Here is a 21,747-nt window from a genome sequence, read left to right on the forward strand (position 1 = left end):
CACCTTTAGTGTTTATGCTCCAGCCTAGGAGGGCAGTGAATCGACGTAACGCTTCAACAGATCAGCCGGAAAGTGTCGAAGAAGGCTCACTTGCGGTAGATACCTTAATCTTCCCCTGCAAGTCCTCTCATATACCATCGACTAAGGCAAAGTATGTTTCCACTAACACGTTAGTGAGGCGGACGCGTGTCGGGCTTGCCCGACAGTTTTAGAGCTAGCACTCTCCATCTAGCGAGCTTCCTAAACGGCAATAGCTTTTGATTGATTGATTGATTGATTGAATGACATATACCCAGCCACCGCGCGAAGCTAACCACAGGGGAGAGCCGATCTAGGCATTATAGTAGAGGCACAGGTGTTGGTGACTCGATTTGATGCTGTATAATCTAGCTATCTGGGTACCAAAATCAGCCATGGACTAGCCCAAATACGTGCTCTGGCTGCGGCGGGCTATTCGGTAGTGCCGAGTCACATAAAGCTAGTGAGCCTGCGAAGAAATTTTGCTTCTTGGGAGGGAGCCCCGGGGACTCGCTACAGGACGTCGTTCCTGACGTTACTTTCTGGTCCCGCCAGTAAAGATCGTGACTATGTTCAAGTATTCCTCTCCTTCGGACCCTCTTGTCTTCCTGCCTCATACTCCTATTTTCCACTACCGGGCTCACGCTCTCCACACCCCCCGAGCATCACGGCGCTTTCCAACTGATGATCTGTTTGATGCTACCATTAAGATACTGCTCAAGAAGCTCGAGGCCGAATTCATCGCAGCCGTGTTTGCCCCAACTATCCTGAGGGTGTCCTTACAAAAGGAATGCCAGTGCATCACAACGTGTCGGGAGCATTCGTGTCAGTAGCATACGTGAACCCCGACGGGCCAATCGGGATCGAAGGACATTGTCAACCATTGAAAAAAGGGTTTGAAGAAACCCGCAGTATTTACAATAGAATAATAATACTCAATACTGCCGGGTCAAAACACCGGGAGTAAGTCCCTCCCGCAGGAACAATGCAAAACAAGGCGTCCCCGCTTCGACATATCAGTCACAACTTTTCTCCGCCACTGACAAACCCCCTATAACACTTCTATGTTTCTATTTGGTCCCTGCGTCTCCATAATTTTGCCTTTAACAATAACACGATACTCGCCAAGCCATTGACAAATTACTTCCTTTCTTTTTATTGCGTTGCGAATGACCGCCAACTGAAGTTTCTACTGGTCTACAAAAATATTTTGAATCCGCTCCATTTGACGCCACGGCCAACGGAAAGACGAAGAAATACACAAACTTTAAGGCAGTTTCGTATTCAAGATTCTGACCAATCAAAGTACCATTTGAGCCCAGTCCGAGATTCTCTGCAGCCATCTTCATTCCATCCCTTTTCCGAGCTGAAAAGCCTCAACAAATCTACTTTACACATCATACAACCATAATGGCTACCTCCAGCCCATCCAGGAAAACCAAGTCCACCACCTATCCAGAGCCCCTCACCGTTCCATCCAGTCTCACACACAGACAAACCATCATCATTCTTCATGGCCGCGGCTCCAACGCCCATACATTCGGCCGACCGCTTCTCTCGACCAAGCTCCCAGACGGAAACTTTCAAAGAGCGCTCCCGCTCGCCAAATTATGTGCGCAACAGCTTCGACTCCACGGGTGAATTTAGATGGCAGAAAAATATCTCCAGTCCATTCAACTGATACTCGGCCATTGCGGTCTCGCCTTCTGCGCATTTGACACCTGCTGGACCCAACTCAGCCCAGCCTCAAACGCACCATGGAACAACCTATGCGTAAAGCTCAGCTGCTCGCCAGTAAAGAAACGTCGATTCTTCCCAGTCTATCTAGCACATGGTGGTCAGATGGTCCGACTTTTGCGTCGTCCCAACATAGCAGAACGCACTTCCGCCTGCAAGCTCATCCGTTGGGGAGACTTGTGAAGCACCAGCTTCAAGGAGCTCGAGAGACCTAGCCTCCGGAAGAATACGGTCGAGAGACGCTGCAAGGATCTGGATCTGACGTTGCGGTGTGAGGGCACCGAGGTTAGCGGCATCCTGCTCGAAAGATTAGGCTGCCATGATGACTCTGCGGCTTGATTACTTGAACTGCGAGTTTTCGTCCGTCTTTGGAAAATGGTGTAGCGGGTAGGCAGGTCACTCACAAGACCACCGTCATGGCCTTGCTGGTTATCGATGAAGATTTTACTTGAACATCGCTTTTTATACTGAAAAGCCGTTGCCTGCTTCAATACAAAGTCACGGGTTTCGCGACGAAGCGTCAAGTAGTATATGATGTTACATGTATCAGGTGGTCCGATGCGATCATCTTTCAAAGACCGGAGATGGTCTCATATTCGGCCTCTACCTTACCCGGTCCAACATGAGGGGAGTCATTTTTAACGCAAATCTTGCGGACCCGCGCACCGAAAACCTCATTGTCGATGGGTGAGTCTGAAAAACCCCTTGGTAAACTAAGCCAACGTTCGTGGTGGGGAAACCAACCTTTGCCTCGCTTGTGGGAGCTAAATCCGTTCGGAACGGCGTCCATGCCTTATGGAGCGACTTTATGCCCGCCTATTAAACCCCTAATCGTTACTAGACAGAGAGGCGTCTTTAAAAGACTCCATAGAGCCATTCTCAAAAACGACCTGGGCGTTTCCGAGATTGTAGAGGTTGATTGGTTGTATTTTGCCCCGTTGATGCGACTGGCTCATATACTCGAAGTGGTCAAAACAAGTGACGGATTTAAGCGAGGCGCTATTTTGCGGCTATTTATTCCACTCTCCTTCTTCAATACCACTCCACAAATTACATAGCTATCGCCTCCTAAAGTAGTCAAAATTGAAGCTATACATAATGGCTGTCTTACCCTAAAAAATTGCGCCCGTAGGATTACCACTTCGTTGAAAAACCCCTGTTCTTAATGACATCTCGACATCTTTCTGGCATACTATGTACCCACTTGACAAAGGCCCCTCTTTCTACCAATTAATTCCACTCAAAGACCGCTACTGGCTATATATCTTTTGAGGTAGTAATTATTCTTTTATACGCTTAGATTTTCTATTTACAACACTTCCACATATACTCATCGGGATTTAAATTAGGGCTTAATGGAGGCCACACTAGCGTCTCAATACCATATTGCCTTAATTACAATAACGTCTCTTTAGAACCATGGATTCCTGCGCCGTCTTGCATGAATATCGGCCGATATCTCATCTTCTTAAGTTCGCGATACCAGGGTAGTACGTGAGGCTTTAGGATCTAATTGATGTAATCCGTGCTGGTAATAGACTTCTTCAGACTACCCTTACTAAGACCGCGTTTTGTAGGCTTAATACTCCCTGAAAGCTCGCATAATTCGCTTACCTAATCACCACAGAATCCGCCCCAAACCATAAGAGATTGGTGTTCTGAATGCTTGAAGTTCTAACAGCAATCTAAACAGTGACGTTTATCGGACCGTCGAGTTATAAATATACGATTACGCCTTCCGGTCTCAAACGAGCTCTCATCCGTAAATATCATACGTATTCAGTCTTCTATCGTTCAGTGTAGATGTTCCCTTGCCCACTTAAGTCTTTTCCGTCTATTGATCCATGATACGAGAGGTTTAGGGCATGCGATGCAGCGTCGAAAGCCGACTTTGCGGAGTGCGCGCCGAATAGTAGATTGAGAAGTAACGATCTCTAGATCTGCAGCCAATTGTAGATAGAATTCACGCCTACTATCTGGAGAACTCGTGACTGCACGTACAAGCTGTCGCAGGTCTCGAGCGTTGATTTTTTGAGGCGCCCCTGAGGTAGGGTTTCGACTGGAACGCGTGTCTCCGGATCTTAGGGTTCTTCTAATAGTCGGTGTGGGAATGTTGGTGTCTCGTTTGATCTGTGGAATAGTCTAACCCTTTATATCATGGTAATCAATGATATATTTGCGTTGTGGGGTCGTAAGATGCTTATTTGGTATGTAAGGCTCCATTTTGTGGTAGGTTGTAAAAATGATGGTGGGGGAAATCGCGAAAAAACGCGTAAATCCGTCATTTGTTTTGACGCGTACTAGTACGCTCTCCAGAAGCCTTCAACGACTTGGAAGACAGCACATGCGAACAGCTGGTCACGTGTCTGCTCTTTTTCTTCTTCCCGAAGGCCTGGGAATAGTCTCAGCCGCCTTTTGGAATCTTCCGACTTGCCTCCATCCAAAAGCAGGGAGTTAAACTTCTCGTGGGTTGTTTTCTCGCCGTAGCCGGAGATATAAATGAACTTGTTCTTCATTTCATAGTCAATGCGGTCATCTTTTAGTCCAAAGTCATCTACATACTGGTGGAGTAAATAGAGGTTCGCTGGGATACGCATTGCTCCACCATCGCCATGCAAACCGGGTGCAAATGTAAGGACCGCAAAAGTCTTCACACGACCACCCACTCTAGATGACGATTCTGTCGTCACCGTACAGCCAGCTTTCTTCAACTCGTAGCTGTCGCATAGCCCGGAGACACCAGCCCCAACAATTGTCACATGGATTTTGTCAGTATCCAGATGGTTTTAGTAGAAGCTCAGAATCTTACGGTAGAATCATTGGTGACTTTCAGTGAATTTATGAAGCTTGTTATTGGCTTCCTCAACTGTTGAGTTCGGGTTCAGCTGACATGCAGAGATTCAATACTGGCAGTGTGCTTTCGGATCGAAGGTCCTGGCCTAGGAACCATGCATCGAGAACTACTGAGGACATATTTGGCCCAAGGGGTTTGGAAGCTACTGTAGTGGCGAGGGGCGAGATAGCCTTCTTATGTATAGTCGGAGCTCGAATAGGAGGATTAGTGTCATAGCAATTTGTGAGGACTGAAGACACGGACCACCCTTTATCGCCGCAGTGAGACTGTGGGTTAGGGGGTCCATAACCGAAACAGATAGCCACAATTGCTAAATTGAGTAGCTACCAAAGATCATGGAGTGTAGCCAGAAATGTAGCCGCAAACGGAGATTTATGCTGGCTGAAAGTCCCACAAATAGTAGTCCTGCACCAATGACTCTTCATTCGGTTTCTTAGGATTCATATTCCAGTCCCCACTCTCCCCTCCTGTATTGTTATGGCTCCACTCCGGGTATAGGCCGTGTATGCATGGGAATCTTCTTTGCGCTGGGGCACAAGATATTGGCTGTTCTGGCCTGTCAGCCCGGGTGCTGAGGCGGCCTAATCGCATATACACATATACAATTATGGCCTTGCGATGAGCTGGAGACGACTAATTACCCCTTCACCACAGCAAAGCTTCAACTGATGCTGAAGCGAACGGATGTCGCGCTGGACCAAACCTCGCGAGCGACATGAGCTGGGGTGGAGCCCATGCCGCTCTCCAAGAGTTACAATCTCGGCGTCATGACCACAAACTGCAATTGTTCCTCAAAGCCGCAGCGTTGCACCCTCATAACCAACAGAAGTCTTGTTGCGGTTGCGCCATCCATCGCCAGGGATTGAGTGGATTGAATTAGATTTTACAACTGGCAGGAGCTGCAGCTTGTAGGCTTTCCCCTCTCGAGAGGCTACATCAAGCCAAACGTGTCTGATTCAACCGAAATGCCAAGAATGTGGCTGGATGAAGACCTCGGAGCAGTCAGATGCCGCGTCACTGGAGTTCTGTGGCTGGCGGAGTTTCAGGAAAAGCAAGAAACAGTAACGACAGCGGCGACCAAGGCAGAATATTGAAGTGCAAGTCTTGTTTGATGCTCACATCTCTTAGGTATACATCCTGACGTTACTAAGGGTAAGATGGTTGCGAGCAAACTATGTTGCCTTGCTAGATATGGCTTGCGGTGATATGATGATGGATAGTGCATACAAGTAGCTCGAGGAGTAAGACCAGTACCGTAGTTTAGGGTTAGGGCTGACTTGAGATTGATGGAAGAGTACTGAGAACATTAAAGAGCCACTCTGTCTACTACCTAGTACCTACATCTCAGGTCGACAATCTCACTTCTGATACTTAGAGGCTTGAAGCTGATCCTTCACTCCAGCAACGTATCCTCCCATTTGCCTTTTCCAGGCATCGCCATCATCGCTATCCACCAGGCGGAACCAGCAGCCACATCGCAATGGGCAAGCCAATGCCTCCGAAGCCTTTGCCAGGCGTGTACAGAGATGATCCAAACCGCGATGACGCTGCTTCAACCTCTTCGGCTGTTCTCATGGATGACATGGACTACCCTGACTCCGACCTGCCTGCATACGAAGATGTCCCAGCAACACCAAGACCTACACTAGCTCGCAACCAGGAGGCACAATCGTACGCTGACTTCCTAAGAGAGCGCTGATGTTATTCTGCGCGTCTGCTGAACCTCTTCTTCAAGATATCTTATCCACCCAACACTGCCAGCCTCGCACATCTCCCGGGATGAAACGACAACGACGACCCACTGGCCGCTCTACAGCCAGGACGCCACGTTCCTCACAGAAATGCTGAAAGACGAAGCGAAATACCCTCCTACATTCACTGCTCGGATGGTGGGCACACACTCCGAAACGACAAGGAAGAAGGACAGCAAAGAGAAGGTCACAGTCACGGATTTCGACGTGCGCCTCGACATGACACACCTCCTCATCCCAGGTCCGAATACCCCAGCTAGCCTAGTACGGCAAGACTTGGACGTCCCCTTACCTCAATCCAAGGCCCATCGCGGCAACCGGACCCAAAGCGACTGCCCTCAGGAGTCGGCCCCGGACGCAAACACCTACATCCAATCCTACATCTCCTCTCCCTTCTCCGTGCGCTCCTTCACTCTCGACCGGCGCATCGTGTACCATGATTCTACCGCCCTCGAAGCCTTCATCACTTCCCTGGTCGGCTCGACCAACTACCGCGGCCACCTGAAAGTCACGTTTCCTATTACGCACAACCGCGTCACGGTCTACAGTCCCTGCTGGCAGAACGACTACCGCGAGAAGTTATGGCTACGGTGGATGTTCTACCTCACATTCCTCTGGATCATCAGTTGGCCGTACCTATGGTTCATGACACGCCGCTGGGAGGTAGTCACGGCCGTATTCCCGTACAGCTGTGCGCCGGAATGTGGAAACAGGCAATTTGTCACGAAGAGCGAGGAGGCCTTCTACAAGCAGTGGAAGAGTAGCATAAGACGCGCGGTGGTGGGCAAGAAGCAGGGGTGGATTGATGAGGAATACAAGCTTGCAACCGAGGAAGCAATATCGCAAGCTGGGCCGGATGGACTGAGTAGGATACCCAGTACGGGCAATGCGACAGCGGATGGGGCGTTGGGATTCTTGCGGCAGGCTGTCAATGCGGGGCGGGATGTTGCTATGGCTGGGGGTTGGGGTGCGGACAGCTGGTAGTTTCGGGCGTACGAGTGGAGCACAGGGGTCGAGACAAGGTTATTTTAACATTGGCATGGTGTGCGAATGAAGGGTACTCTTGCAGATTGATCAAATGGTCTCTTTTGACCCTTGCGCATTGCTTTGCTAAGGCGGTAGCCTCCACTAATCTCGCATCTCAGGTCCCATATTGAAAAAAGAAACTCTGGGAACGTGAGCGCCAAAAACCAAACTGCATGGACACAAACCAAGCAGCGCAGGAAAAGCCCGCGCTGCATGAACCAGCAATTGCGTTCGTCTTCATTAGCTTTCTCCCAAGCCTCAAACCTCAACTGCGCACACAAAACCCAACAAGCGCAGACAAACACCTCCGCATTCCAAGTCAGCAAAATCCCGCCTGACCTTGCCAATCCCATAGCTGCCCACGTCCACAGCACATGCCTTTGCCACCCACACCGCGATACGAAACGACACAGCGTGTTCCCAGGCACGTCGCACCACCACTCACTCATCCAAGCAACTCGCGTACGCCAGCAGCCTCGCCTTCCCCAGGAAATCATGCTCGGGTGTGTCACGGAAGCGGCGGCGAAGAAGCGCTAGCGTGGAACGATGGACTGTTCTAATCTTTTTCGGCGACCCCTGGTCAAGGAGACTAGTTTGAGAAGAGGACCGCTCAAACAGTGGTGGTGGTGATGGTGAATGAGGGGCCCATAGAGCTAGGTACGCCCGAAAGCATTGTGGCGGGAGTGGCAGTGAAGGGGCAGACGTTTGTCCAAACGTCGAATAAAGGTCATTGTATGGTTCATCAGCTTGATCCAAATCTTCGGGCGTATAACAAGGCCGCTAGTCTAGGTACAGCCAGAACATCCAACATCCTACCTACCATCATTCGACGGCGCCAGAAGGATGTCCCACAAATCCGTCCTTCCCAAACAATTCCGCCACACGCAGGTAGGTCTCATCGTCCTTCATCTTATGCGGATTAATAGCCGCGGCGTCCATGGGTCCCAAATCTTCCCGCTCCTGACTCAGTCTCGTCAGATTATCCGTCACATCAAACGCGCGGGTATCATCGAGATCCACAAATTCGAACTTGGCGTCCGCATCATACAGCAGGCGGCCAACGAGGACATCCTCGGGGACGTTGGTGATGAGCTTCCGGGCCTGCGTTTCGACGAGAATCCGGACCAAGTCCCACGACAGGGTGTAGAATTGCCCGCCGGGGGTGCTGAAGTTGCGGTCACTGTGCTCGAGGCGGAGGCGGCGGGCGATGAGGGTTCCGTTCTGATCAGCAGCGGCGGCGTGGCGATCGATGCGCGGTCGCAGGAACTCGTGGTAGAAACGCTCGGCGTCAACGAAGCTGTCATCGTCGATCTTGGAGACGAACTTCCATGATGGCTTTCCAGACCCAAGCAAGTGCTTCAAAAACTCCACTGGCTTGATGAACATAGCAACCTTGGTGCTCTCCTCCAGGTGGTCCAACATTATCAAATCGCCGTAGGTGTCGTTCTCCTGCTTGATGAGCGATTGCCATAGCGGCGGCGGCTTGGCTATGAAGAAGCAAGTCTCGAAGGCAGGGTTGGGATAGAGAGTTTGCCAAGTGGCGCGGATGACATTCCGCCGCTGTTGTGAAAAGTAAGCAGACATGGTTGCCAAGAGCCATGTCGGTTGTTGCTGCTCTTCATGGTGGGAGAGAGGTCCTTGTTGCTGGGGCCGTTGAGGGCGATGACGGAGGGCTTGGTGGGGTGATTGGTTGTGAGTTCGGCTGAAAGGCGACGGGATTGAGAGAGTGTTCAGGCTAGGGCGCGGAGTAAGTGCTAGGGCAGTGAAGAAGACCAGTACAACGGCCGAGAGAGAGATGTAGATGCTTCGCTGAGAGAAGTAAGGCATAGAGGCACGGCTCTTCGAGGTTGAAGCTCGGAGATGAGTACCCAGGCGGGGGTTTGTGGTACAGTGGTATTTAGAGGCGGGAGGAGGAGGAGGAGGACCGTTTCCGTGGGAGTGAACCTGGATCACTCGTAGGAAAGTTGATTTTGTTCCAATGTTGGTACCAAGCACGGAAATATTCGCGCCATGCGAGGCCACGAGGACGGAGATTGCATTGACCTGATATTCGTCGTACATGCATTAAGTGGAAGCCTGGTAGCCACTCAGCGTGGCCCCGAGGTGCATTATCTTTAAAACGTCCTTTCCGATGCAGTTTCAAATGAGATGAGGCATCGAGAGTATAGCAACTGGATATGGGATGGGTTGGAGTTGGAGTCGCACCATTTTTCAGATGCTGTGCATCTGTCAATTGGGGTGAGGTAAGCACTAAGAAGTAAAGTAGCGAGTACTGGAAATAGCCACTCATATTTATTATTTGTTTTGAAAGGATTCATGCATGCGCATACTGACAAGGCTTACTCGCATCGAGTAATGCCTGGTTTTTCGTCCAAAGTTGGTCACTCGTCTCGAACTCTTGGCTAATATGCCTCATATGTGATCAACCGCCTTCCGCGCATAAACTTCCACCAACGGTTCGGCGTTCTCGCCCTGCATGTTCCGTTGGTCGTTGGATACGGAGACGTGCACTCTTGACTGGTTCTTGTCCCACCACCTTTCCTGTGAGCCCTGTTCCCCCCGTTACCAGGCCCTTAAAACTTGACACGGAGATACCTTTTCTCCCGATGAATGGCACCCCGGAACAGGGCTCAAGGGACAGCTGGAAGCATCATGGCCAGCGAGAGGATATAATAATCTCCGTATTTGCTTTGTACATCCCTCACTTGTAGCAGGAGGTGTGGTTTTTCGGTGAGCAAGATAAATGTGATAGAACGTGATTGGATACGCTAGCTAAGCCGTTTCTTGTTGCACCCAATTAACTCTGATTTTAAGAAGCTGTCAAAGTTGCAGTAGTAAGGTATGTATGCTGTTGAGATGCAACCATTAAATCATTACACACTACTAGTATTATTGCGCCGACAATGCTGTGTGGTTGATATGTTTAGCGATCCCGGAGCTCTGTGTTTCAGTGTGTGTGTGTGTTTGTGCGGTACAATAAAAAAAAAGGAAGGAAAGAAGAAGAAAGACAGAAAGAATTGCCTTATTAGTACTCGGCTATCTCCGAGCATTTCTTGAATCTGCGACAAGTCCTCGCTATATTGATCTTCGTCAGAAAATCCATCTCAATGTTTCCCTACGAACACACACCTGACTGCACCACGACCATGACCATGACCACGACCCTGCGCGGCTCTAGCATGTCGTTTCTGCTCATTTGATCACCTCAAAAGCCTGATTACGGCGCGCCTTCGCCACTTCTCCATGTCGTGTCGACGCCTCCTCAACCTGCCAACATCCATATCCGACCTGCTTCATCAAGGTTTCCACCATATCGACCCGCTTTAAAAATCGGCAATGGAGCAGACATCCGAGTATCCTCTTTCTACAGGCAAATCCTGGGTAACGCAGCTGACATTGACATATTGAAGATGTCATCCGCGCCACTTTCCTTCCTCACCCCTCATACATCCACCCCGATTAAGCTGGGACCACCTTCCCACTCCCTAGCATAGGGTCCTTGCGGTAAAGGCTGACTTCCACCAAGGGAAAGAACTTCAACGGTATACGCCTCAGCAATTTCACAGCTGTGCTCATACAATAACGGACGGGTTACAAGAGCATTACAACCAGATGAGCTCTCGATCAATGGAAGCACTGCCTATGGAACCAAACACAATTCAAGTAACAGAATCATACCCCAAGGATGCAGGCCTTGCCGGCGTTTAGTCCTGTGCCCATGCAGAAACAAGGGTGGGGAGTCGTAATAAGCTACAGTGATGGATGAAGTGGAGGCGCAAAATGCGTAGTGGAAGTTGCTGCGAGGAGACCATTGAGATCCGTTGCTACAGCACAGCATGACTGGTACCAAAGAGCGAGAGCTCCAATAGGATAGGCGGGATACCAGAATCTACAAGACTCCGGGTTGATTGGGATGAATTGATAGGGTCTACCAGAGGGCTCCTGTGTGTCTCGTGCTCACAAAGGCGCAAGGCGTCATCTACCGCTTTAAAGATCAGATGGCTCGCGGCACTCAGTAGGCTTTCTCTGCCTTCGCAGTCTCCGGCCCTCTTTTGTCGGCTGTCTGAACTTGCGGTTCCCACGTGAAGATTTGGCGGGTCACCAAACATGGCGTCCGTTGATCTTTTGGTCTTCACAGCTCTCTTTCTCTCCCAGCGAACTAGCGGTTCAGTATCACTTTCTCTGTCATCCTGCAGTCTGCGCTTTCAACAAGAGCCATCGTTAAACAACATGGTCTAACAAGCAGTGGCGATGTACTTTTCTGGAGCGTGCCTGCTACCCAACTCTTGAGGCGTGCTGACCCAGATCCGACCCTACGAGAAGAGCACTAAAGATTAACAGTAGGGCGGAAACCTGTTGTTTTTTCCCCCCTAAAGCATAACGCAGCACTGTGAGCATTAAATAAGGCTTTCTCTCTAGGCGTTCACCCCGCCAATCGCGGTTCGCTTAGGTAGCTTCCGAGGATGCTGTGCCTAAGGTAGCGGCAATTCGGGGTTGGCCGCCCCCGGAAGCTAGGAGTGGCTAGGGGCGCTCGGATTTGCTGTGCTCGCGTGCAAGCTCTTGGGCGCCCCCAGCTATTTTTGTCCGATATTGTGAAGTGCCAGCTCACCTGCGGAAATTGCGGCTGAGCCAGTATCCCAAAGTTGGCAAGATTACATTATTCGGTGCTTGGATGATGTGGACAAATTTTACTGGTTTGATCCATCAGGAGGCGGAGTCTCACGTGGAAGGTGGGATCATGCATATCAGCCACGCATGATTCCTGCAGCGAAGATCCTCCGGCGTGTTTCAGCTCCCTCTCATGACTAGAACATTTTCTTTCCTCTAGCTCTTGGCCCCTGTTCCTACAAATACTGATTACTCCATTCTCTTCGTCGTTTCAACAACCGTCTGTCTCTTGTCTGTCTCCCGGGTAAGAAGTTTCTTTTCACTTCTTGTCTGTTCCGATGGCTTCACGAGGGTCTAGCGTGTCTAGTATATCCAGCGTGTCTAGCATATCCAGCGTATTCCCTATTGAAAGACGGACTGCGGATTCTGAAGGCTTATTACATACTTGCGCGAACACTGTCTCTACAAGCGAGCCTGAACAGCCGGGGGTCGACCCGAGAGCAGCGACCGATCGAGGCAACACAACGGTGTCCACAGAGCCACTGCTCCAGCAGAAGGATTCTTGTCAACATGATAATACAACCGCAGATTCAGAGACGAAAGACCCCGTCGAAACCCATGGGATGCACTACGGCAGAAGATCTTGGTACCATGATTGGTGGTTCTGGGAAATTGCTGGTGCCCTCCTGAGTCTAGGATCCACCGTCGCGATTGTTGCTATGCTTGCCGTTTATAACCATCAGCCAGTGCCAGTCTTACGTTACGGCATTACCTTGAATGCTATGCTGTCTGTGTTGTCAACAATAGCCAAGGTAAGTCCTAAAACAGACGCCATGTAAAGTCTTAGAGAAAAACGAAAAATTGAAAATACTCACAATAATCTTGAATAGACGTCGATGCTGCTAGCAGCAACTGAATCCATCGGTCAAGCGAAGTGGCTTCTATTCCGAAAGGAACGTCAGAACCTGATAGATTTTAACACCATTGACGAAGCGAGCCGAGGGCCTTGGGGAGCTTTCCAGCTCCTCTATCGTTTTTGGGATGGGAGGACGGTATTGGCGTCGGCAGGAGCCTTCATCGTCCTTGCCTCCTTGGCTGTAGACCCCTTCGCTCAGCAAATCCTAAGCTACCCTTCAGTCTCCAATGTTACAAACGGCTACAGGCACCCGATTTTTCCGCAGGTTTCATCTTGGAACTTATCGGGAGATGTGTCTAACGAGTCTGGGAATAGGGATTCAAGTACGTTCCCTTCCAATTAATTATCGATGGATCAGGGCGACTGATCGAAACAAGCATCCGCTTTGCCGCTAGCCCTAAAAGCGGCGATTTACAACAGCCTTCTCGGGTTGGGGACTGCAAACTCGACTCTTAACATCAACTGCCCGACTGGGAACTGCACGTTTGACCGATCCGATACCCTTGGTTTTTGCAGTACTTGTAGCGATGTTACAGCGGAGGTCGTCAAGGAATGTAACCTCACACCCACCACCGACACCACTAGCGAAATCAACTGCACCTACTATCTTCCTGGCGAGGTGAATGTTACGGCTCAGGACAAACAAATACCTGATGATTACGGATCTGCAGTTGCAGAATCTTCCCTGTTCAGGATGACTACTAACATGAGCGTCGTAGCATTGCCCCGGTATGAAACTCTTTACAGCAACGATCCTAGCGTAGTTAGGAGTCTTGATGACCCAGACTATTTAATTCCCGCGCCCGCAAAAACGATGTTCCAAGGCGTCGCTGATCCAATACTAGCATTTGGTCGCATCGTTTTCAACGGCAGCCACAATCCGATAAGCGCTATAGGTGGCAATTTCATGCCTCCTGCAACAGAGTGTGCGCTGTATTGGTGCGTTCAGACTTTGGACACTTCCATTCAAAACGGTGTTCTCAACCAGACTGTTGTTTCGAGCTGGACAGATAGCTCCGCTTTGGATACGTCTCATGTTTCTCTCCGATCCAACTTTACCTCGACTGCAGGAGGAAAAGGCTCGGCCAATGGCTACTACGTCAGTCCCATGGGCAATTTACCACTCGTGAGATTTCTCGAAGACGCATTCACCGCCACTGTGAAAGGTATCAACCTGCCCGGCATGGGGTATACCGAACAGGAGCTCCTCGACCTCACCATCTACTCCTCGGATATTGCGCAAGCACTATGGCACGCCGACGACCTAGACATCCTCATGAGTAACCTAGCCAATCGCATGACCGACGCTCTTCGAAATATTCTCCCAGACCCTGCCTGTGAAAACCGCGGCAAAGTCTACACCACTCGGACATACGTTCTGGTGACCTGGCCTTGGCTGATATTGCCCGTCGGACTTGTACTCGCTTCATGTATGGTGCTTCTTGCCGCTATCATCTCTAGCAGCAGACATCAGACTATCGTGTGGAAGTCGAGCAGCCTTGCGGTTCTATTCCATGGCCTTACGAGCGGTGATGGAGGATGCGGACACTCAATGTACAGAAAACAGATGGAGATGACGGCGGAAGAGATGAAGGTCCAGCTGGCTGGAAATACCAATGGTGACCTGCGTCTTGTGGAGTTGAAGCGGCAGTCTACTAAGGCTTTGAGCTCACATAAGGATTGGTGGAGAAAGTGGTTGGATACTGGGAAGCAAAGGTCTTGAGCGCGCAGCTACTAAGATGTGCTAGAGGGGGCCTTTTTCATCTATCGAGGGTCATTTGATGGATTCCGACCTTACCTTTGGGTCACAATGAATCTTAACTATATTGAACATGTACTCACTCTACCTGGGTTGTTTGGAAGGTCTTTCCAAATTCTGATCACAGTTTTGGGACCTTTCTCATTCTTCTCGCTTAGCAAATAGGCTTTCTCGCTTGGTGCGGCTGGGGTTTGGGTAAGCACTAACAAATTAACAATGTTTGGGGGCTGAGGAAATCCCTTGGGTTTCAGCTCTCAGCCCTGATCTAAGAATACCCACACCGGGAGGAATGGAATACTTATGCGAACTGCCTCCGCCATGATGTATGCGTAATGCGCTTAACGAGTTACATACCATATGTCAATCTTGGCATCTTTGATGCCTTCCAAGTTCTAGCAGGCTCAAACGGGAACTCGTCAAGAAACGCGTCTAGCGCCGTCAACGCGTCGAAGCGCTAATGTTCCAACTCGGGTCGAGCCAGGACTGGACCACATACAATCTACTCCTTTGTCATTTCCTATCGACATGGAATGCCAGGTCATATGAATTCGCTACTGTCCTTTTCACCGCTGCTGCATTTCCCCAAGGTCTGAGTGCGGCTTCATGGATGTAAGCATTGACGAACTCCCAGCTTTGTGCATTCTTCTGACCGTGCCGATTAGCGGCATCACAACCAGTCTTGCCATCATAGTCTTCGCCTCGTCCTTGGGTCGCTGGGTTGATCATGCGCCGTCGCGGCTTCGGACTCTCTTGACCACCGTCTCTGTCAATCGTGTTGTTGTGATCGCGGCCTGTGTCTGCTGGGCCATCATCATCACCAAGGACGTTCAAAAAGAAACTCCCACGTCAACTGATGCCGCCATTGGTACCACTGACGCTCGACCATTGAAGCTGCACCAGTGGAAAGACGCCATCTTTCTCCTGATCCTCGCGCTGGGGATTCTGGAAAGATTGTCTCGACTAGCTAACCTCATCTCCATCGAGCGTGACTGGGTCCCATCTATGGTCGCTGCCGGCACTACATACAAGCAGCAAGCGCCTTACGATCTTTCGCGTCTCAACGCGGTTATGAGCCGCATAGATCTCATATGCAAGCTTGGCTCTCCAATAGCGATCTCGGCCTTCATGTCTGCCACGAACTCGCCTCGGCTAGGAGCTGTTCTGCTAATTGGCCTCAACTTCCTGACTTGGCCATTCGAATACTGGACGGCAAGACTGGTCTGGCAGGGCAACGAGCAGCTGCGACAAGAAAAAGTGGTCGATGGGTCTGGAGTCAAAGAGTGCGCAATTAGCGGACGCAACGATGGCGCTGGCTTTACCTTGCACAACCTCCTCGATGCCCTCAAGGCTACATCAGGCTGGATTGTCCAGTACGGACGCAGTCTGCAGCAGTACTTCGGGACGGAAGTCTGGATGCCGTCGCTGGCCATGTCGAGTCTGCACTTCTCGGTCCTGACCTTCTCATCCACCCTCATCGTCTTCCTCGTCAACTCCGGCTTCTCCATGACGCTCATCACATGGGCCGAGGTCCTGAGCGCCGCATTCGAACTGAGCAGTACCTTCCTTTTCCCCTGGGCCGTGCGCCTTCTTGGCAACAACGAGCGCACCGCATACCAGCCCCTCTCGGACGGCGAGACCACGAGCACGCCCAACACCCCTCTACCCTCCACTTTCTCCGTGCACGAGGCCATCCAAACCCACGACTCGAACTCCACCTCACAGAGCCAAACCGCCGGCGTCTCGCGCCTCGGTCTCCTATCCATCACCCTCACCCTCCTCACCCTCATCCCCTCCGTCCCCGCCATCTGGCGCATCTCCACCACCTGGCCCACCACCCCCAACTCACCCACCGCCTGGCAAACCCACACCGCCACCGCCCTCCTCATCATCATCTCCGTCTCCGCCTCCCGCCTCGGTCGCTTCACGGGCAGTCTGTGCGCGCAGCAACTGGCGCAGAGCTGCGTGGGGCCGGCGTCGCGGTCCACGTTCGCGGGCACGGAAGCGAGTCTGGCGTCGACGTTCGGTCTGGCGCATTATGCGGCCACGGTGGTTTGGAGCTCGCGTGAGGAGTTCCGGTGGGTTGCGCTGAGTAGTGTTCTGGTTGTGGCGGGCGGGGCGGGGTTGTACGCGTTTTGGCTGATGGGTCGGGGGAGGTTGTTGGGACGATGACGGGGGTGGGTGGGCTGGTTGTGAGATAGATACCCTTATCTGTGAATATCTGTTCTTATAGTGTGTCAGAATGATGACAATTTTCAAGCGTCAGCTTGGCATTAATCATAGTAATTCTTCTGCGAATGCATTTGCGAAATGATGAAGATCGAGCACCTAAACCGTCGACGAATGCAATGTTCTTGAGCCGACGTCGCAATGTTATCCAAATGTTTGCACTCTTGCAAGAACCATCCAAAAGAGGCCCCCTCGCCCGAACAAGTTCGCCAACAAAGGAAAAGAGTCGCGCGCATCACATTTATTATGCCGTGCCTTTAGCCCCATCTCTCGATATACAACCAGCAATCAATAGATTTCTCCTTGTCCCTTCTGCCATCTCCACCATCACAACGGTTTCCGCCAGGATAGGCTGCCCATACACGACGCTGGAAATTTGCGAGGAGAGGACTCCTGATTGACTGATCTACGGCAGCCTGTCTACACGAACAATACACGCAGATTTAAGCGCCGTATGCACTTTAATATCGAGAGGCGAGACTGTTAACCCTGGATGGGTGAGCAGCGCGGTCCGGTTCTTCGCAGCAAAATTTGGCATCCATTGTTACTACGCCAAAAGCGAGACAAACGGGTTTCGTTAGCAGTCAGGCCATCAAACGTGGGGAAATTCGCGCCAGCATATACTATTCATACTATATCAGCTCGGATCCGGGAGGCCGAACACGAGCAACACCCCCATACGCGCTGGCTGTTCGGATGGGTGGTCAAGTGTGCAATAAGTTGCGATTCTTGTTCCTGTAGACTGCTCCGCCGCCCCAAGAAATTATGAACAAGGAAGACCACTTTTTTTGGCGGAGTGCCAGTTTCTCATCGTTGCTCTACGATCAAGTGGTTTACATTTCGTTGAGGATAAAGCCGAGATCAATCTCTCTATTTGCGGTCTGGTTTACAAAACAAAAGCAGTTGAACGACACAAACCCGGCTCCTCGTCCTCAAGATCGAGCAGGGACTCAGCTCTTCACTCCCTTCCGGTACTCACTTTGTGTGAACCCCGCTCGTGACCTAGATATGGAAGCCATAGGCACCACAAACGTCGCGCTTACTGGTGGGTTTGATCCGGAAGAAGTAATTGCAACTTGTATGGATGCGCAGACGCTAGGTCCACGGTGGTGGATATGTAGTACACAGTGATGAAAATTGAACATGCTAGAGCCGGGCAGTCAATGCGCGAATTGTCGTGGAAGGTTTCCGACACCGCTGCGGAAGATGCTGCGGACGGCTTGGGGTTCATGTTCGCAGATGGCAAACGATGTACGAAAGCTTCCGGGAGAGAATTCGGTCGTATCGCGGGTGAAGACTTAACCAAAACGGTAAAGCGAGGGGTAGGTGAGCCGTAGGCTGTTATTGTCTTTCAAGTCTACTGGATCAGGGACAATCTTGCTGAGCCCGACGGGTAACGAAGTGAGACTACGCGGCGTGTTGTTCGTGTCTTGGAGGATATGAGATGAATGAGCGGACGATTATTCTCGCCATACTGGTGTTATCAACAAGAAGGAGTGGGACTGTGTGACGCCGAGGCTGTATTATTTCGAGTATAGTATGTGAGGGATGGGACGACGAAGCATGGTGGAGTATTGCTGAAAAGCACGCGGATTTACGAGTATTTTGACCCGGAGCAGCTTGTTAACCAAGAGTTCTTCATATCCCCTTCTATATGAATCAAGGAGACCGGGCTTGGTGGACCGCATAGCTTGATATTGGGCTGGTCGGATTATTGTACGCTTTGTATGCCTTATCTGGTCGATGTGTGCGGTGCAGTGGTCGACGGTATATGCAGAGCGCTTCGTGACGCTTACAAAGCCGCCGTTGGCGCTGCGGGGTCAGACGGCTGGCTTGGCTAGGCTTCGCATGTTGATAAGAGCATCATCAAGTATTTGAAGTTGAGAGGGTATCTTCTACTCAGGTTTCATTCCCGGGGGGTGCTTCCCTCGGGCAGGACCAACAAAGGTCGGCACGCCAAGCATTGAACAGCGCTAGTGATAGCCCTAGCCCTATTTTCGGAAGACGACCCCATCATATCTAAAAGTAGGCAATCTTTAGGTGGGCCGTTACCCGAGCGCTTGGCGCATAGGCGGGACCAAGTTACCTTACTTTAGTCTTGAGATCATCACCTTATTGACTGGCGCACTCGTGTATCATAAGACAAGCAAAATGCCCACACGCATGCTCCCAATCTGCACCGCTTGTGGCTCCCAGTTTGACGCTGAAGCCTTATCACCGCCGGAACACTGCAAAATCTGCGATGTGAGCATACTGAGGAAGAGAAGAAGAAAGGACACGATGCTTCTTCCTGCCGACGACTTACATTGAGCGCAGGATCCGCGCCAATTTGTCCCACCGTCCGGGCAATCTTGGACCACACTGAGTGCGCTCAAGGAAAACCACGAGAACAAATGGCAACAGGATTCCGTCGATGCTCGGGTATGGTCCATTTGGACAGAGCCGAAGGTGTGTCACGATTTATGGTATGACATGGGCAAGCAGGTAGTTGACTGCGTTTGAAAGTTCGCAATTGGCCAACGATGCTTTTTGCTCGAGACAGAAGCCGGGAATGTACTCTGGGATATGATCACCCTTCTCGATGATGAGACCATCGAATTCGTCTGCTCTTCCCCTCCATTCCGTTGCGAGCAGCAAGGGCTAAGCATTATTAGATCAACGCCAAAGGCGGCATAAAAGCCATCGTGATCTCTCATCCACATTATTACACCACATACGTAGATTGGGCACAAGCTTTCAACTGTCCCGTCTACGTATCGAAGGATGACCAGGAATGGCTCTGTCAGAAGCCTCCGACGCCGCAAACGCTGCGACTGATCGATGGTCCAGCCGCTGCCGGCGAAAAAGTGCTGGCTGGGGTGACCGCCATCAAGACTGGTGGACATTTCCCAGGCAGCTTAGTCCTGCATTGGGGGAGGAAGCTGTTCATCGCTGATACTATTGTAACGGTCCCTGTAAGCACCACCCCCTCTGAGCTTCTGCCTTGTCTTGTTAGTCTTGTAAGGTGCCTCCCGTTAATTACATACGGAGTCTGCATATACGCCCCATCCGCGTCCGCCAGGTCAGACCAGCTACTCTTTCCAATGGTCGGTCCCGAACATGATCCCTCTACCACCATCCGAGATACTGAAGATCTGGCGGGCCATTGAGCATTTCGAATTCGATACGACACATGGAGCGTTCGGCGGCATGGATGTAAGAGACAAGTATTTGAAGAAGAGATTGCTGGAAAGCATGAAGATCCAGACACGAGGCGAAGGGTGGGAGCAGCATGAGATTTTGGGTCAAGTGATCTGAGATAGTGGCAACCTTTGTTTTTCCATATCTGCTCAAGGTTTATGGCGTGACGTAATTTCAGAAACCCCCCCCTCTATACTTCCATCCCATTCTTAGCTATTGCCTTGACCATAGCAGCCAATCTTATTTCGACACCGCACCTTCAGCAATGGCCAACGCAGCGCAACGATCTCGCACCACTCCTACTCACTTGCTTGTGACAGAGTCAATCCTCCTCACAGACAGCGACTACCATGCTTAAAAGCAGTTGCGCTTCAAGGACTGATAGGCGCAAGACAAAAGAGAGAGTTCGTAAGCGGGCAGAGTGGCAATTCCGTAGCCCATATCGGAGAACCAGAAGCTGCTCGCAGACTCATCAAGTCTCTCAAATAGGTAAGCTTGGTCGAACTAGTGAGCGTACTCAAACTCATAGTCAAACCTCGTTTCGTTCCAGAAGGAGAACCAATTCTTCCTTTAAGCCACATACGAGGAAAGAAGGGTGTAAGATTTGTGGGAATTCTGCCCTTATGGATAGGGTTCATCATCTTCGTCTAGGCGCACGTTCGTGACAGATTTGCTCCGGCGCATCTTGGTTTTCAAGCTTGAATATTGATACAATAGCCTACGTCTGGATGGGGATATAGCGAATTCGGCTACCGCTTATTTAAGTCTTCGCTGCCGTCAGTTCGTCGTGCCTATCCCGAACGGCAGCAAACGATGTTACCAGAATATCAAAACACGCGACTGTTCTCATACACAAGCCAGCATCGAACTGCCATGTCCAGACGAAGAATAAATTTCCTCGGAAATATCTAGGTTACGAGTACAGTCTACAACATAAGGGATTCAGTGAACGTCTGCGGGACCGAATCAGCTTCTGAGTTGTGAATCAGATGGTTCCTCGGTGGCTATTAGGAATCTCTATACTTCGCGATACAGCAGGTAAGCCTTGTGCGTTCTTGAACCTTTTCTTCTCAAGTACCGCGCATGAGCAGAGGTTGCAAGATTCCGGCGTCTTTAACCTTGCAGTGGCTATCCGTGGCTTTTGCTTGGCGTATGGCGTTACGCTGCCCTTCTGCGCTATCGCCATATCATCGCGCATATAGTTTATGGCTGCGAGTTTCCACAGGTCCTAGCCATGGCACTTTTACCAATCTGACCTAGCCTACATTATGCACAGGTTTTACCTTTAGGCTCCGGAGTCATTGATGCGGCGAGAATGCCGAGGAAGCTTTCGACCAATTGCGAGGCTTCCACAAATGTAAGCTGGACCCACGATTCCTTCTACAGGCGCCGTCAGAGCGATCTGGACTTGCAACACACCATCCCGGGGCTTGTACATGGAGGCCGAGAATTACACGTAGCTTTCGACAACTATGTCTGACCTCGGCGGAGGCATGGAAACTCAAGAATGTCTCTTGGCGGGTCAGTTTACATAAGAGTCGGCGTCCCCATTGTCGACGTTTGAAACATCAACAATCTTTACAATCTTTTCATCCCACTAACTCACAGTCTTTTGTTTTTTCTTGAACGTCTTTGGCAACCCAACATTCTTTAGGGACCAATCAGATCATCA

General features: G+C 50.7%; 5 protein-coding genes across 5 annotated transcripts; 4 read left to right on the top strand and 1 right to left on the bottom strand.

Moving 5' to 3' along the window:
- Positions 1 to 6,089: 6,089 nt before the first annotated feature.
- On the top strand, positions 6,090 to 7,344 carry HO173_008109 (uncharacterized protein; the record flags this gene model as incomplete). The annotated part of the gene is made up of 2 exons (XM_037310009.1): positions 6,090 to 6,280; positions 6,345 to 7,344. 2 exons carry the CDS (start codon positions 6,090 to 6,092, stop codon positions 7,342 to 7,344), a joined length of 1,191 nt encoding a protein of 396 aa, XP_037162969.1.
- An 864-nt stretch (positions 7,345 to 8,208) lies between these two features.
- On the bottom strand, positions 8,209 to 9,447 carry HO173_008110 (uncharacterized protein; the record flags this gene model as incomplete). The annotated part of the gene is made up of 1 exon (XM_037310010.1): positions 8,209 to 9,447. One exon carries the CDS (start codon positions 9,445 to 9,447, stop codon positions 8,209 to 8,211), a length of 1,239 nt encoding a protein of 412 aa, XP_037162970.1.
- A 2,885-nt stretch (positions 9,448 to 12,332) lies between these two features.
- Positions 12,333 to 14,633, top strand: HO173_008111 (uncharacterized protein; the record flags this gene model as incomplete). The annotated part of the gene is made up of 3 exons (XM_037310011.1): positions 12,333 to 12,806; positions 12,885 to 13,233; positions 13,288 to 14,633. 3 exons carry the CDS (start codon positions 12,333 to 12,335, stop codon positions 14,631 to 14,633), a joined length of 2,169 nt encoding a protein of 722 aa, XP_037162971.1.
- Positions 14,634 to 15,126: 493 nt separating this feature from the next.
- On the top strand, positions 15,127 to 16,838 carry HO173_008112 (uncharacterized protein; the record flags this gene model as incomplete). Its single annotated transcript, XM_037310012.1, has 2 exons — positions 15,127 to 15,278; positions 15,332 to 16,838. 2 exons carry the CDS (start codon positions 15,127 to 15,129, stop codon positions 16,836 to 16,838), a joined length of 1,659 nt encoding a protein of 552 aa, XP_037162972.1.
- A 2,208-nt stretch (positions 16,839 to 19,046) lies between these two features.
- HO173_008113 (uncharacterized protein) lies at positions 19,047 to 20,192 on the top strand (the record flags this gene model as incomplete). Its single annotated transcript, XM_037310013.1, has 5 exons — positions 19,047 to 19,139; positions 19,212 to 19,343; positions 19,401 to 19,496; positions 19,550 to 19,849; positions 19,926 to 20,192. The coding sequence occupies 5 exons, from the start codon at positions 19,047 to 19,049 to the stop codon at positions 20,190 to 20,192; spliced, it is 888 nt and encodes a 295-aa protein (XP_037162973.1).
- Positions 20,193 to 21,747: the final 1,555 nt, after the last annotated feature.

The sequence above is a fragment of the Letharia columbiana genome (assembly GCF_014066305.1).
Source record: "Letharia columbiana isolate WasteWater2 chromosome Unknown Sc0000028_s0, whole genome shotgun sequence".
In the NCBI taxonomy this organism is placed as follows: domain Eukaryota; kingdom Fungi; phylum Ascomycota; class Lecanoromycetes; order Lecanorales; family Parmeliaceae; genus Letharia; species Letharia columbiana.